A 17145-nucleotide genomic window follows, 5' to 3' on the forward strand; every position below is an offset into this window, starting at 1 on the left:
AAATTATAGTTTTCCAACTCAATGTATTCATAATGCAAAGAATGAACTCCCTTTCTGGTGTCTGAGTGGTGCTGCATCAGAACTAGGTTTCCCGGTGTATTAGAAGAGAAAATTGCACCATCCTTTCCTCAGCTTGTTTAAAAAGTGTAAAATATGTATTGGCTGAACAAAACAAGTCTTTCTGTCCAGATGCCATATATGTTATTGATCTCTTGTTTTGATGGCACATTTAAGTAGCTGGTAACTGATAATCCACTGCTGTGTAAGAGTGAATGATTCTGAGTGAGTTCTAATTAGTACTGAAAACAGATTTTGAAATCGGGACAGTCCATATTTAAAGAAATGCCATTAAAAAGTAACCCAGTCAGTTAAAACAAGTACTTTCCTGATTTAACTCTAAATCGTCCATTGTTTTTTCTGAAAACATTTACAAGAACTACTTACTTTTTATATTTTTTTCTCCATGGTCATATTACAGTGGAAAGGTATTTCCAAACGGTCAAGGAAATTCACTGTTTCTTATGTGCACACACAAATGCATTCAGAACAAGATTTGATGCTCCTTCAAACCCAAGCATGTGATTGAAATAGAAGGCTGTGAGCATAAAACCTTTAGAAACCATTGGCAACTCTGAGCTGTTCTCTCCATGCTTCATCTCTGGATTGTATCCTGAAGAAGCAGAACTTTGTAAGATTCAGGCTTGTATTTAGATAAGTGCCTTTTCTTTATAGGACAGTACCTGTAAAGATTGAAAGTGAGCCATACATTATTCAAATAGGTTGCTTTCTTTGACATCGCTGATGGATTTCAATCATATTTTAAAATTCTGTTTCAGCTATTGTAGCTTTCTCTCACTGCCTTTGCTTTTCTCTCTCTTTAAGCTACTACTTACCAAACGTTTTCCTCATTACTGGCCATTGTTTCCTCTCCACTTCCAGCCTTGCTCATAAAATATGAGGGTTTCATTTTCCCACATTTTAAGCCTCCATTGTTCTGTGTCTGCCTGCACCCCAACCCAGATTTCCCACACAACTTTAAGGAACAGAGCAGCTTCCTGTTCTTTTGGTCAGAGATTTCAGTTCGCTTCTAAGGTAAATTCTGATGTGTGTACCTTTATCCCTGTGGTTGCCTTGAGCCTGGTAATTAGAAAAAAAGAAAAGAAGTGAAACCCAATGGTTTTCTAGTTCTTTTGTATCATAGTTTCTGAACCCATTGTCTTCTAACCTATCACAGAGATTTCAGATATTTGCTCTGACATGTACAGAGTTTTAAGTGATGCTTAGCAATTTTTTTACATGGAAGATTCTTGATGTTGTGTAAGCATCTGAAAGTAAGCCTTGCAGTCAGCATTCCTGCCTTCTGCAGAGGCATGCAGCTCTCTAATGCTGTTCCTGCTTAACTGTTGTAATCCCGGTGAATCTTATGGAAGCCTTATTGATGATCATGTGAGTGTTTTAAGAAAGAGGGGTTGATTTTCATTTCCCATGGTACTGAGCTCATGTAAGTGTGGCAACTGTATACTCACTGCCTTTGAAAATCCTTTGAAATGCTCCCACAAATATGTGCACCTCACATGCTGAATTATTAAAATTCTTTTAAGAGCACAAATTGAAATAAAGGATTTTCTGCAGAACCGGAGACCCAATAGTGGCCAGTTCATTCTATTGTACATGTTTTGCCTCTAGCAGACCTTCTTGTGCACAGCTGTGGATTTTGCTGCCTGAGAATCTTTCTAACTACTTGTTTTGGCTGTTGTTTTTAAATACAGTTCTGTGAATGAGACATATTCCTCAAGAGAGTAAAGTGAGGCTGGCCCTTGTCAAACAGCAAACTTTGGGGACAGCAATGTAAGGTACATGCCAGGTGATGGAAGGGAAGTCTGGCACATGGCTATGTAACTTTCACTGCTATATTCTGTTTTTCTTTCTCCTTCTAATTGATAACTCTTGCCATCTGTTCCCAATCCATCCCTCTGCTGTCCTTTCCTACACACTGTTTCCTGCCCTCGTTCTGCTCTTCAGACTTGGACTGCCTGCCTGAAGTCTGCTAACTGGTGCTGATGGATACAGATAGTGGCTGAATGGGGAGATGTCTCTCCCAGCGGTGTGAGGGAGACTAAGGTTAGATACATTTGGGCTCTTCAAGCAGTTGCGTGGGCTCAGATGCTCTTCTCTCAGGGCTGTTATAACTGCAGCTTCCTGAATGAACTCAGACATTTTACAAAAAATAAAACAACATGCTGTGATGAAAGAGGTTTAGTTGTTGCCCTAAGAAGGGTTCCTTCTGAAGCTACACTGTGGCTCTGTAGGATTAAATAAGCAAACTAGAAGTACTGGCTTTTCTATTTTCTGTTTTGTACTCTACAGTCTGTATTTGAATCTTTTTGTACTTTACAGTCTATATTTGAATCTGTCTTTTCTCATCTAACTTTCCCCTTGGTGGCTTAGCATACGGGAAGCCTGTTTTATAGTGGAGAGAAATTTATTTATACATGTGAAGAACTGTATTTTTAACAAAAGCCTAGATGGGTATCTGAGTTAAAGGGATTTTTTTTCTCTTGAGAACTCAAAAATGGGCAAAACCTAAAAAGAATAAAGTATGATAATAGGTGTTCTGCCATTATCTGAAAAGTGCTTGCCCTTGGTGAGCAGAAGAAGCAAGGGTGTAGATTTGGTCAAATGTATCATTTTTTAGCTGTTCATAAAGTTGCTAAATTTAGATCCTCAAACAAATATATAAGTCACTATTTTGCGTAGATTTTCAATGGAATCTAGGGACTGAGGTACAAAGAAAAAAGTCAGGGACCCTGACTTTACCAACATACAAGAAAAGCCAATCAAAGCTAACCTCAGAGCCCATGTTTTAATTTCTCTTGAGGGGTCATGCAGAGCCCGTAGATGTCTTACTGAGCACTTACAGAAGGTGTAGAGGGGAAAAAAGACTGTTAGGGCTTACCTCTCTTGCACTTGTAATGCTTGCAATGAGCTTTATGATTTTTAGATTATAGCTGCTATAGCTTGTGGGTTACATACTTATTGTGTGCTGACGCAACCAAATTATTAGTTCTTTTATGCTGGGCTAATGGTACCAAAGCTACCATCATAAGGCAGCAAAAAAACTTCCGGAAAAGGTGGAAGTTGCCAGAATGTTTTCTTTATTACTTCTCCCACACTACAGATTTTAGGACGTCAGTTAAAACAAGCAAGTTCTAATAAGCTTTTAGTGAAAATCAGAAAACATCAAAAACTGCAGCTGCAAATAGTTCATTGACTTCCTTGATTGTCATATTTTCCAGTTGTACAATAATGTTTATTGCAGTAGGCTCTGCCATGGAGGAAGAAAACATATTTCCTTCAATGGGAGAAAGAGAGACAGTTAACCAGAATAAAATGCTCATTCATCTGCTGATATAGCTGATGGTGTAGATATGAAAGGATTCCTACAATTTCCATGAAACTCAATAATTTCAAGTGACTTTAATATTTTTTTTATGTTTTTATAACACTGATTAGAAACCTTTAGGTGATGAAATGCTGGAGCTCCAGTGAGAATCTAATAAAAATACCCCCTGGGATTGATTTTGATTGACCACGGTTGCCTGCTTGTTCTTATTTTTCTGTATATGAACAGACAGGAACAAGCACAATAGAGTTAACACTTTCCTAGCCTAACTCTTGAAATTAGGTACCTAGGATACCATTAACTTGAAGCACTGAAACCCACACTGAGGATGATGTAATCTGAGGATGAGGCTCCCATGATTATATACTGGTAGCACTTTGATGTTAGCAAAGTGCCCAGGGCTGAAAATATAGGGGTAGGGTTTTTGGTCTTTCCCTGGGCACACAACAGGTAATTCTCCTCTTAAAATGCAAGGGGGCTAGTGGGGGGATCAATCTATGTTCCACATAGTCAATAAAGAGCATTCCCCTGTGCTGTGTAAAGCTGATTTCAGTGTACACCCTTGGAAACCTCTACTCTGTGGGCATTGCAGCAATGCTGAGTTCTTTCAGCCCCATCAGTAACTAAAATCCAAGATGTCAGTCTCCCCTGAGCATTTTCCATCTCTGGCTGCTGGAACTCCTTTAGGTTTTCTGCAGGCTTCACCAGCTCTCATTCTCTGTTGACTAAGTTTAGTTAGAAAGTACCATGGAAATTTGGAACATTACTAATAATTACAGCTCCTTTGTCATTCATGTCTCCAAATGGAACTGAGGGTGTTGAATGGAGTTATGTAAAGTGGGAGTTGGCCTCTTCTCTCAGGTGACTGTTGATAGGACAAGAACTAATGGATAGGACAAGAACTAATGGCTTGAAGTTGTGCCAGGGGTGGTTCAGGTTAGGTACTAGAACAAACTTCTCTGAAGGAGTGGTGAGGCACTGGAACAGGCTGCCCAGTGAGGTAATGGAGTCAGCAGCTCTAGAGGTGTTCAAGAACCATGTAGATGTTGTACTGAGTGATATGGCTCAAGTAAGCACGATGGGGATGTGTTGGTGGTTTGAACAGATGATCTAAGAGGTCTTTTCCAGCCTGAATGATTTTATGATTCTATTAGAAAAAGTAACACACAGAAATTCATAATTTAAATTAGTGACATAGCTCTCCTGGTGTAAGTAGTTCTTGTTCTGGGAACAATACTGGTTCTTCTAGAGAGCTAACAAATGCATGTGCTTATAAATTGGTGAAAGAGAGTTCAAAGTTATTCTTTAGAAAGCTTTACATCTTTTTAAAGTGAAGAAAAAATTCTTTTTCTCAAATATAGATGTTTAAGTTTATATGCATATTTTATATCCAGTATCTCTGGTAAAGTTTCCACATGATGAGCACAGTGAAAAAGAAATTGAATCAAAGTGTACAATTATATTAATTTAGAGAAATATTACTCTCATTAGAAATTAAGAGCTATGCAAACACTGGAATGTTAAATGAAGTTTAAATGATTGAATTCATTTATGCTTACTAATTCTTTTCAGTTTTTCTTAGTATGATATCACCAGGCGTATGGAGGTTGAATCCATTTAAGTGATTTATCTTCTATCTTTCTTGAAGCTGTTTTCTCAGTTAGAAAAAGACCAACGTTTTCAAAATAGATGTATTAGCAGTCAGCAGATGTGTCTGAGGTGGAATACATGTTTATTAAATACTATGTGGTTTATGCAGTTTGAGGATGGTTTTTCACTCTGGGTAACTCATGCTCAAAGCATCAAACTTTCATAGCTGTTTCACCGTTGGTTCTGCTAGAGTTCTGGAGGGGCTGCTTGCACTTCCCCTGCTTCCTCTTTGTCAAAGAGCCTGTACATTGCAGGCTGCTATAGCTTCCTCCAGAATGTTTGTCAGAATTATTGTATCATATAACAGAATGGTTTGGTTTTGAAAGTATCTTAAAAGATTATGGAGCTCCTACCACCCTGCCATGGGCAGGGCTGCCCCCCACCAGATAAGGATGCCCAGGGCCCCAACCAACCTGGCCTTGAGTGTCTCCAGGGATGGGTCAGTGCACTACAAACTGCAAGCACAACATGCTTATTTATTTTGTGTCATCTGCATGAAATTTAGAGATATGACACAGTCAAATTTTAGTATTTTTGCCCTGTGCAGTAAGGGATTCTGTTTTATTTTGGTGTAATCACCACAGCAGAGGGGAGTGGGAAGTTGCTGGTGTTGATACCTATCTGTGTCAGGCTGGAATATAGGCCAGCTTCAGCTACTCTGGTTATTGGCAGTTTTGTGTAATGTCTCACTGTATTCGGTACAGGCAGCTTGCTGCTTTGATTTGCTTCTCACTTTTCCTTGCAAACACTGCACTCAGCAAGCAAGCAAACACCGAAAAACAAAGGGTGCCTGTAAGCCCTTCGGGTCAGCCAGGCAAGTTTGTGAGCTGAGCATGCTAGCGCTCGTGAAGCAGCTCCCAGCTCTGCCGGGGCTCCCTGCCATTGACAGCATAGCCCACGGTGTGGCCGCAGAGCCACGGAGCCCTGCTGCACATCTTCTGTCCTCCCTGCCTCTTGCCTTGGGCCCAGGAGCAGGGCACCGCTGCGAGGCGGCAGCAGAGCCGCTCACATGACTGATGCTGGGAGGGAGAGCAGGGTGGTGGTTTTTTTCTCCTTTTTTTTTTCTCTTTCTGTGTGTGTGTGTGTGTGAGCGGCTCCAGTCTATGCACAGTTGGCTCCCAGCTGACAGACAGGATGTGGGGTGGGCTTTGTCACCAGCGCGCCGGGCGCTGTGTGCCCGGCTATGCTGGCAATTACACAGTGCCCAGAAACCTGCTGCTTATGTCAGGGTGCAGGCAGCCTGAGCACATAGAAATTGGGTAGCTGTATTATTATTTTTTTTTCTATTTCTTTTTTTTTCCTCCTCTTTCTTCTCAGCAAAGGTTATATAATGAGGGGATTGCTGCTAAAGTAAAAGGGAAAATGAAGTCTTTGTTAAATGCCTTCACAAAGAAAGAAGGTAAGCGATACAAGCAGAACACTTTGATGTTTCAGACTGGTGTTTTCTTGTGTACATTTAATATGATTGGCTTAGTGACTATATAATTAATCAGTTCATACAGTTTTGTTTCCAAAATTATTTTATGCTAGACAGTCCATTTTGGCAACTGATTATGAAGGCTGGATGTGACTTTTTAATTGTGTTGGTTTTTTTTTTTTTTTTTCTATGAAGTAGTTATAGAAATGTGTTATTCCCTAAGAAATGCATTTGAAGACACGTAAGGAATTTCCTGAGTGAATTTTTGTCAGTGACTGCTACTCCTTCAGATGTATGAAATGCCAGGAGTAGAAGGATGCTGAGAGATAAGGAAGAATTAAATGATGCTTTCAGACATGCTTTTAGGGATGATAATTTTAAACTTCAGGGGCTTTAAATTAGTTCAGGCATTTTCATGTCATGTTATATCAACTGTTTTTCCCAAATGAGTTTTGGAATAGTTATTCTTATAGTCGTGAGCATAGTGAGATATTAGGGAGTGACAGTGTCCAACAGAGCTAAAAAAGTGGATGTTTTCATTCCATCATTTTGTGTTGTAGTGATTTTTTTATTGTGCAAATAATATAAATAATGACTATAAGAGGAGCTAAAAAAATATCCGCCCACTTACAGTTTGCAGATTGCTGGGGAAAAGAAACAGTTGGGAGGAATATTAATCACTTTAGGCATGAAAATGTTTATTTTTAACTCTTTCTGTAAAAGATCTGTTAGACACACACCAATTGGTGTCATTAGTTGCCCCCTTTCCTGTTTATTCTCTGTAGTAAAGGCTGGTTTTGCTTGCACTTCTGTCCTTAAGGATAGAACGTTAATAGTGAATCAAAAGCTGACTCCTAAATATAAGATCCTTTTCTGACATGTGAAGGAAAAAGTGTGAATTTAACATGATACCTGTATATGTGAGTGTTCATATATACAATGCATACTACTTTCCAGTGGGAGATAGTGCTCAGCCCTGTGCTTTCTCTGACTGCTGGCACAAAGGTGCTAACAGCTCACTGCTGTCCTTTCCCCATCCCAAGCTCGTGTCCTCCCGCTGCCGCTGACATGCACAGCTGACAGCACACGGACAGAACCCATGGGCACCGTTTGTTTTGGTGGAGTTGTGGCTCCGGACCCTACCCTGGGTGTAAGCAATTTTAAGGGGTAGAAAACTGAAGTCTTAGGGTTAGACCTCATTTTTACCAAAGTCTGAGACAAACTTTTGTGATCTTAAGGAAACAAGGCTACTTATTCAGGCAGAAACCTGTATCTGCAATACGTTTTCTGATTTTTGTCTCTTTTCTCCTGTAATTAAACTATTGTGGTAGGTAATGTGGTGGGTTTTATTTTGTACCTGGCAAAGATTTCTGTCTTCAGTGAAATCACATCCAGAGCCATATATAATCCTCAAAGTACAATAGTAGGGTAAAAAACAGCACATCTATGTCATAGACGTTGGTCAGAAGATCTGTGGATGTTAATTCTGGATATAAGAGCAGTGAATTTTCTTCAAGTTAGAACTAGCCCGTGGGTTTCACCGTGACATTCGAGGCAATAAGGTGCTTTAGTGACACACTTTGCTGCTTTGAAACCCTGAAAAGCTATGAAGAACAAGAGATTTGGAATACCCAGAAAAGGATATAGACTTTCTGTCAGTTTCTAGGACAGATATTGAACTTCATGCCTTTGACATCTTTTAAAGACTACTTCTCTTGTTTTAGCCTCTTTTCAAATTATGGAAATAAATTTAAAGCCTTTTCTCTCTGTGCACACTGTTCTCTTTTCTATGCTTGTTCTGATATTCTTGGGCTACTTACCAAACACTGTTTCAACCCATTAGAAACATTAAGGATACTATTTTAAAGTACTAAGTGTCACAGTTAATCATAAAGCAGTTCAGGTGAAAATTATATAAACCATTATTTTCCTTACAATTACACCTTTATTTTACATTATAAATATGCATTCAGTTTTGCTCTGGAACTTGTAAGTTTTTCTGTGTACTCCCAATTAAAAGCTAGCTGTCAAGGCAGGACAGATTGATTCCTGTGTATATTCAAATTTATGTGAATTCATTTACTTACAGAGTATGACAGACACAATCTAATTCTGTTATTTTCTATGTTTTTAAAGGGCATTGAATGTGTAGACATTTGTGGCACTTTACAAATGGCATTTGCTGGCACTTTAGAGATGTAGGATGATAGTTTGTGAGGCTTCTTTCCCAACTGAAATATGATATTTGAAAATTACAGCAGCTCAGTGGAGTCCTCAGAATGACACCTGTCTGGCTGCCTTGTATTAGTTATGCTACTGTGACTTTTCAGGTGTAACTATGTGCATTTTTCAGATTTAAGTACATGCAGGATCAATCCTACAACCATGAGCTCCACTGAAAGTAACGAGAGTAGTTGCATGAATGTAGACTGTGCTAAGTATGAGTTTCCAGGGTCAGGTCCCTTACTGCCTTATTTAATAAGTAGAAAATGCTGTCACTTCTAGTATGAGTTGAGTGCCTTTTATTAGGAAATTCTACTTCTAAATTGCGCTTGCAAGTAACTGACCCACTAGAGTGAGAAATGGTCATGTGGAATATGAAGTGTCTGCTTGTTCAAATTCTCGTATGGCTGCAGCAGTGTACCAGTAATGTAGATGAATGGATAGGCTCTCTGGTTTGCATTAGGTTTTTATTGCTCTTGCTTTTGTTTTCTGTAATGACTGTTTCATTAACTAGCATATTGCAGCCTTTGGATACAGTCATGTTCTCCCCAGGACATGGCACGTGACAAGGCGAGTGTATTACCCTGGGGTAATATGCTCTATATACAATAGTAATAGATGGAGTAGAAATGCCTAGATTAGAAAGAGATGAATACCAGGGGATTGTAGAGGTGTAATAGAGTTCTGCCAGAAGAAAAATCTATGTCCTTGATTTTTAACCTGGAAGATGGGGATAAGGTGACTGATAACACAACAGATTTCAGGTTAGGCCTGAACTTATGATGGAACAAAATTGGAGAATTTTTTGGATGCTGACAGGAGAAGGGAGATGGAAGATGATACAACAAAACCTACTGATCAGCCCCATTCAGTGTCTTTCTGATTGAATATTAGGACATAGAGTGAATCTGAACAGCGTGAGAGTCAAGCTTGGTGATAATTAGCTGTTTTCCTTTTCATAGACCGTAGCTCAGACTGCTCAGCAGACTCTGACCGCTGGCATTGCCTGCCTGTTCATTAAAACCAGTAAACAAGTTAATGTTGGCCAGTTGTTTTCAGTTTTAATGATGTTTTGAAGATAATTAATTTGGTTAAATATGCAGGCAAGGTAAAGTTTCTGTCTCTGCAGAAAAAAACCAATGCCATATGTTGCTAAATCTTTTTATGGGGTGGTAAGCACATATAAATGATAAATTCATCTGCAATTACCCTGGATGTCTTTCTTTGCACAGTGCCCTTTAGGGAGGCTCCTACCTACTCAAACAGAAGGCGGAGACCCCCGAGCACCTTAGCGGCACCACGTATCTTGCTTCGTTCCAACAGTGACAACAACCTGAACATCAACAATATCCCTGAGTGGTCAGTCTCCTCTTCTGCGTCTTCCCACCGCAGCCTTTCACCTCATCTACTTCAACAGATGCAGAATAATCCTAATGGAACTGTAAAAACTGTGGGGAGCTACACTCCATCCTCCCGGAGCCGGTCACCATCCCTGAACAGGTTGGGAGAGGATGGCAAACGGCAGCAGCACAGGCACATCAGGTGAATTTTGAACATTCACAAAGTATGAGATATTCCTAATGTCATCATGTTACGCTGCTATGTTCTTTTATGGAATTTATCTGACCATTTTTTCAGACTATATAATATATAGGTAACAAAATCTCAACAGCGATTTGAACAGTGGAACATGTTCAAATGTGAAAGTTTTAATCCTTCCCACCCTTGGTAGTCAGTGCTAGCTGGTTCCCTACAGAGCTTGAACAGTAAGGCAGACTACAAAATCTAGCAAAGCTCATCAGCTCCAAATCACAGAGCAAGTTCTCAAGGTCTTATAATTGTATTCAGCATCCATAAAAGATATTTCTGAGATTCTTGGTCCCATCTATAGGTCATGCTTGAAACCTGTGCTGGGCCTGCTAAGAGTGACAGAGCAGAGACGGTTTAAGTTTTCTACAGATGAGTGCTGAACCAAACAGGAAACCAGAGGGAATAAGTGTGGGCAATAAGTGGGGCAGAACAGGAGGATGACTGAGAGCAGAGGGAGTTTCTTGACTCATGTCATAATCATGACAGGTGTCACGGGCACCTGTCATGATTATCCTTGCTGCAAGGTTTCACATTCCCTCAGACTTTGCTGCTTTCTCTCCTCTCGAATTATAAAAGCGATTTAGCAGGCGCTCTCTGCAAATAACCTGCAGCTATGTCCCACTGGAGAGCAAATCCTGACGAATTAGAGTGATGTAGATATTGCAAGTAATATAATAAAGCAGGTGATTGTGTCTAGGTTTTGATCACAAATGAGGACTTAAGGTTTATGAAGCCACTGTCAAGCAGTGAACAGGCAAATTAGTTACAGCTTCCCTTTGCATAGGACACAGAAAATGCATCTGTTAAGTGTGTAAGTGATGGAGCTGCACCAGGATGATAAGCCAGATGGGTTAAAGCACAGGGTTACAAAAATGAAGGAAGGCGGTACTGATAGAAATTTTCAGTGCTTAAATATTTTGATAAAATGCATTTAATTCAGTCATCATTTAAAACATCAGCCTTTGTCCATCCTGTTTCCTAGTATCAAAAATATTCCATTCTTCAATGCATAAAAGGCAAGGGTATTGTTAAGTAAGGTAGGTGTTAATTTCTCTTTGCTATTTGTAAGTATCTGAATCTTTAATCGAGTTTCCAAGTCAGTAAAACAGAAAGTGATGTAGTTGAAGTTACTATTCACATTCTGCATGTTTGTATTCTCTCTTTGGCTGTAGGCTCAAAAAACTGATAATCATTATTTGTGCTGGCAGCAATATTTCTGGGATGTGGTGCATAAAATAGTTATCTGAGAAGTAAGAACCCCTGAAAGAAATTCTTAGGCAAGCAGCTTCACGCAGCAGAGCAAAGTATGTTACAATAGTGGCAAAAGCTCATTTGGTTATAATTTGGGTGATGCTGCTTCACACAGAAGTATGGCAACTTCAAGTCATGTTGTCTGGAAGGAGTCTTCACCTGCGAGATAGTTTTTGCAGAATGAGTGTGCTTGTGTTCTACTTAATGCCTCTGGTATCACCAAAGTGGGAAGATTTACCTTGTTTTCCATGACTACTTCAGCTGTAATGGATAAAAAGTGCCTTTTCTTCAGTATTCCTGGGATAACATGTTTCAACCGGAGTACAAACGCTTCTTTGAGGGAGAGAAGTAAAATTAAAAAAAAAATAAAATAAAAAATTGAATATGCATTTGAGTGATGTTTATTTGGTTTGGATTTATTCAGCCACTTTTCCCTCTCTGTGAACCAGTGGTTTTGAAAACTAGCATAAATGATGGTGCAAACAAAATTCCTGCCTGAAATTGCATGGTAAAAAATATTGGTTGTTCTGTTAATATGCCAGTATGATAGCCACATGCATAGCTGTCCAGATGCAAAGTGCTATTTAACAGCAAGGCTTTTCTGAGAGAGATCCAGAGCTACAAGTGCTTGAAGAGAACTGAAGTCTCTCTAAATTTAAAGGCAACAAAATCATTTTAAAGTCTCTCCCTGCAAGCAGTTGCTTTTGATGCCACAGGCCTGCTTTGCTGCCTTGAATGGCAACTCACATGATGCAGATTTTGTTTCACTGTGTGACCACCTACTTACTATCAGCTAAATGTGGGAATTGGTGCTAATTATTTGCAAACAGTACATAACTGTGAAGCTGCTCCTCCCTTTATATGACAAAGTCCTTTCAGACTGAATGTTGGATGTTGGAGCCGCAGCAACAGAAGGGGCAGGGTGATGGAAAAGGTCAGGGTTAGCTTCACCAGGAGGTTAATGAGGTGTCAGAGAGCAGTCTGCTGCTTGGAAGGACAGAGCTGGAGAGTGATGCTGGAAGGGGTCCATGTGGTCACTGCAGCCTGTCACTCAGGTGTTTGTTTATATTCTCACCTGGCTGCTGTTCTGCACACCAATCAGGGGTGCCCACCTACTCCTGGGCAAGGGGAAAACATACTAAACTCCTCATGTTCTCTTCTGGCTTCTTCTTGACGTGGGACTTGCTGGAGCAACGGGACAAAAGGGAGATCTTTCTAAGAAGTCATGACTCCGCTGTTGCAGCCCTGATTTCCATTACTAAGCTCGTCTTGAGTGAGAAGATGTCTTCAGTGCAAAGCTTAAATATGCCATTATACTCTTCTCTTTCATTAAGAAAGAAAATGAATGAACCTTCTGTTACAGGTGAATAAAATGCTGCTACCAGGTTAGGCAGAAAATGCAGCTTGATACATTTGGGAATTGTACATAGAACAATCTGGACTGTTTACAGTTATGAGTATTTCTTCACTTATAAGGAAAATGAAATGGAGCCAAACTGAAAATTGAACATCAGCTTTTCCTGTTTTCCTTTAAATGGTGTGAGCCATTTCTGATGCAAAGTCCTTCACAGACAAGCAGCAGGAGTTTACTGGACCTCAGCACCTTTTCATGGTAATAGAAAAGCATGATGAAGTGAAAGGGAAACATCATTCCAAGTGAAGAAGAAGTTACTGAGTTACCGAGTAGGATGGAAGTGTTGATGATAAAAAAGGAAAAGATGAGGAAACAGTAAGGAACAATCCTCATATTTCGTTTGCTTTATATAGCATTGTGAGATCATTTATTTCTCCTTAAAAGAACACAGAAAGCTGAAATGCTACATCACCAGTCATTCATCTTCTTTTTCTATTCTTCCTTAAAAATCTTTATTAATACTTCTCTTTCTCACAAATGATTTCTGTTTCTAGACTTTAAGACCTTCATACTTTACCTTTTTTTACATTGTGATATCTCATACAAGTTTTCTACCCTCTAATATTTGCTTCTTTCTCATGCTATATTTCTGAGAGTTACTTGTTTTGGAGAGATTTAATAATGATCTGTTCAGTAGTTTTCAATAATTTCTCTCTGTATCATAACTGGATTGTGAGTTTTTTAATGATCTCTGCCTTGTTAATACAGGCCACTCTGAAGTTACTGCGAGAGCTATTGATTCCCACAAATAAGTAATGATCTCTTTGAGAATATGCTAACTGTGCTTAGTGCACATTCAGATGCAGTATTTAGCTTTAGGCCATGGAGTGATGAAGGAACTTAATTATTCAGTCCATAGTAGAGTGATGAAGTAGCTTAAGTTTTCAGTCTGTTCACTTGATGATTCATTTTTCTTGATTGTTCAGTTAACACTGCAATATTACAATGTTATCCATTCCCAACAAACATTGTATATACAGATGTTTAAAAATCCTTCTGACAAATTGTGGAGCTCGTGTTGTGTGGTTGTACAGAAAATTTAAAGTTAATCTGGGACTGTGAATGTGCAAGTTCCACTTGTAGAAAAACGAAAAACTTTAGTATTTGTTTTAGTTTCTAGGCCAACATGAACAGGTGAACATTGTATTTCAAACAGAAGGACTTCCAGAATGTAAAGAATGCATTTAAGATGAAGATAGAACATGTGTATATGTTTTTTTTCTGCAGGATTAGATGTATTACTGGAAGATGATTATGCTTAATTTAATACTACCAATATGATGGTAAATTATTAACTTTCTTCATTTTAAATAACCAGTTAATGATTTTAATTTCAATCTCCAGTGCCGTTTACAGTCCTAGTGCCAACAAGGATACTCTGTCTGCCTTGGATTATCAGGGTCCAAAACGCAAGCTTTACAGTGCTGTACCAGGAAGACTTTTTATTGTTGTAAAGCCATATCAACCTCAAGGAGAAGGGGAAATTCATCTGCACAAAGGAGACAGAGTAAAAGGTGAGTAATTAATTTTAAATAAGCTTTTCCTTTTCTACATTGAAATTTTATTTTAAGATTATTTTATCTTAGGAAAAAAATCTCATGTTTAATAGAAGTGATTTTTTGCTTTTGTTTCTTTAGAAGGTATTTTGCTCCTAGTTCCATTCTGTAACCAATCTGTATTCAGCTACTATTTTAACTGTTAGTGACTTTTAAGTACATTGAAATTCAAATACATGTGCAGTAGTAGCAGCATGTTGCACAGAACATGTAATTGGCTTCTGTAGTCATTACAGAAAGACAACATTAGCACTTAAAAAGTTCGTAAACGTGTTGGCTATACAAAAAGCTCAGGAAGGAAACAGCAATAGGGTCAAAGTCTGTCTCTGTTCCTTTCCTCAAGGAACAGTTCACTTGTTGAACTGAAAGAGTCCCGTCCTGAGAGGTAGAGTAAGTATGTAGATAAAGTCTGCTGTAAGTAATTTAGGGATCAAATATGGTGATACACATATCATTTCTGGTGTCTGGTACACTTCTCAAACAAGAATGCAGTAAAATCAAAGTCAAAGTTCAAGTTATTACTTTGAAGACAGAAAGCACTTCAAGATAATGCTGAGAGAGTGAGAAACGTGCTGTACAAGACCCAACTTCCTAAGAGAGTAACCACAGTTTAATCTGTGATTTTGCATATCCAGCTAAAACTGGCACAAAAAGATCTGCTAGTCAATACATGCAAACAAAATTCCAGTTATGGAAGGCAAATAAGAAGGAATAAATTCTGAATCCTAAATAAAAATGTTAAACAGATGAAAGTTTCCCTGCAACTGAAACTGTTTACCTTCAAAAGGAAAATATCCCACTTTTCTGATCCTGTTTGTAGTGGCTGGAAGTAATTAGGGAGATATTAAAACGTATTTTTCTGTTTTACAAATGGTTGACATTTGAAGCATTTTTAAGTTTAATAATTATTTTTAACTCAGTCCTTCAGAAGGTGTAGAGCAAATTTCAAGATCACTACTCTTTAAAGATAAAACACATGTAAAGTTTTATAAATGTAAGGATGAAGGAGGAAGGTTAAATTTAGGAGAGCTGTTTGATTGCTGTGGGGCTGAAAAAAGTGATTTGACAGTTCCAAGTGGCTATACCCTGTCTGATAGAAATCAGTGATTATGAGTGAAAGAAAATGGTGCACAAGGAAATTAGGGAGAGCCAATAGGAACACTTAATAAAACTGTAAAAGCTGACAAGTAATGGGACTTAACTAAGCTAGAGTAAAATTAATAAAGACAAGCAAAGCACTGGGAATGCCAGATATTGAGTAAAATTGAAGTTACCAATAGCAGAGTTGGCTTCAAATTCTAACAAAACTGACAGAGATTTGTATCTTCTGGGAACCTCTTTTGTAAGCATTCAGTTTATGAGAATAAATGCAAAAGAAGAAATGCATAATTTCAGTTAACAAAAGCCTTGAAATGTCAAAAGAATGGGTACAACCTAGAGAAAGTTTAATTTGCATTATGAGTAACTGTCATGCAAAACATAAAGCAAACTGAATGTAAATGTAATTTTCATACTTTCACATGAGAATACTGAAAATGTGAAGTCCTGGGGTCTTGCACAGTTTGTTCTCACCAAGAAGGTGTAGGAAAAAGACAGTAGAATAAGCTACATGTTAGTGAATTGAAAGAAAATAATAACAAAAAAGTGAAACATGCATATTCCAGAAGTTTTTGCTTGAGCATAATCTAAGGAGGTTTATCACCAATTGGGAGAACTGCTGGTTTCTACAAGAGGTGAAATATGAGGAGCCATGAGTAGTATTAAATAGCTTTCTGAATCAGATGTGTTCATGAGGTTCCTAGTAGCTGCCAACAGATAAAGAATGAATATGGCTGAGCAACAACATCTACTCTTTGGGAAGTATTATATCCCTACATGGTTTTGTTCAACTGAGTTGCTGGTTTTAAAGATACGGTAGAGGATTTAAGAACAACTTAGACCATAGATTTTAGTCACCAGAATAAAGCATCAGAGACTCCAGGCAGTTCTGGAGAATGACAAAACAGAAAATGTTTTCCCTGACAGAAGTGGAAACACTATAACACATTCGTTGGTATGCTGAAGTTTGTAGGACGTTCATTAGCAGGCTGCTTGTTTACAGTAGAATCTGGGCTGATTATATGCAAAAATACCCATCAAACAAGGAATTTAAATTTCAATGAAGTGTTTAATAGTTAAATAAATTAGTTCAGGAGCCTTGGTTCTAAGCTACTATGACAGTAACTGGAAAACAGTGCAGGGGAAAATTAGTTCACTTTTCAGATCTTCTTAATATAGGATGATCAGGACATAAGACAGTGATTTTGTGGGGGCAATAACTGAAGCATATAAAAATACTGAAACAGAAAATGGGGAAAATCTGTGTTTACTGAAGCTGACCATAAATTATTTACTACTTTTATATAAAGCAAGGCTTACCTATCCAACATTATATCATCCCTACAGGGATTCTTCAGTATCAAATATATGATGTGCACATTGAAGCAAAAAGCTAGCAGAGATCTAGGATTTGCAGGCATGTTTATTTTACAGCATTTTATAGAACTTAAATGCAGTGAAGTCTAGTGAGATGTTTATAGATGTCAATCCTTTTAGGAAAACTTGGAAAAAGAAAAGAATGTACATAGGAAAAAGAAAACTA

General features: G+C 38.4%; 1 protein-coding gene across 7 annotated transcripts in view; it reads left to right on the forward strand.

The window, feature by feature from the left end:
* Positions 1-17145, forward strand: part of SHANK2 (SH3 and multiple ankyrin repeat domains 2) — a 325477-nt gene that overhangs the window by 110355 nt on the left and 197977 nt on the right. For 6 of the 7 annotated variants that reach the window (XM_032444759.1, XM_032444760.1, XM_032444761.1 and 3 more), the window contains 2 exons: positions 9926-10235; positions 14293-14462. In XM_032444759.1, the coding sequence (XP_032300650.1) occupies positions 9926-10235; positions 14293-14462 (480 nt within the window). Of the gene's footprint in view, positions 1-6185; positions 6453-9925; positions 10236-14292; positions 14463-17145 lie in introns of those variants that run through there. The other variant, XM_015863582.2, reaches the window with a different exon arrangement.

This window comes from Coturnix japonica, chromosome 5, assembly GCF_001577835.2.
Source record: "Coturnix japonica isolate 7356 chromosome 5, Coturnix japonica 2.1, whole genome shotgun sequence".
Taxonomy (NCBI): Eukaryota; Metazoa; Chordata; class Aves; order Galliformes; family Phasianidae; genus Coturnix; species Coturnix japonica.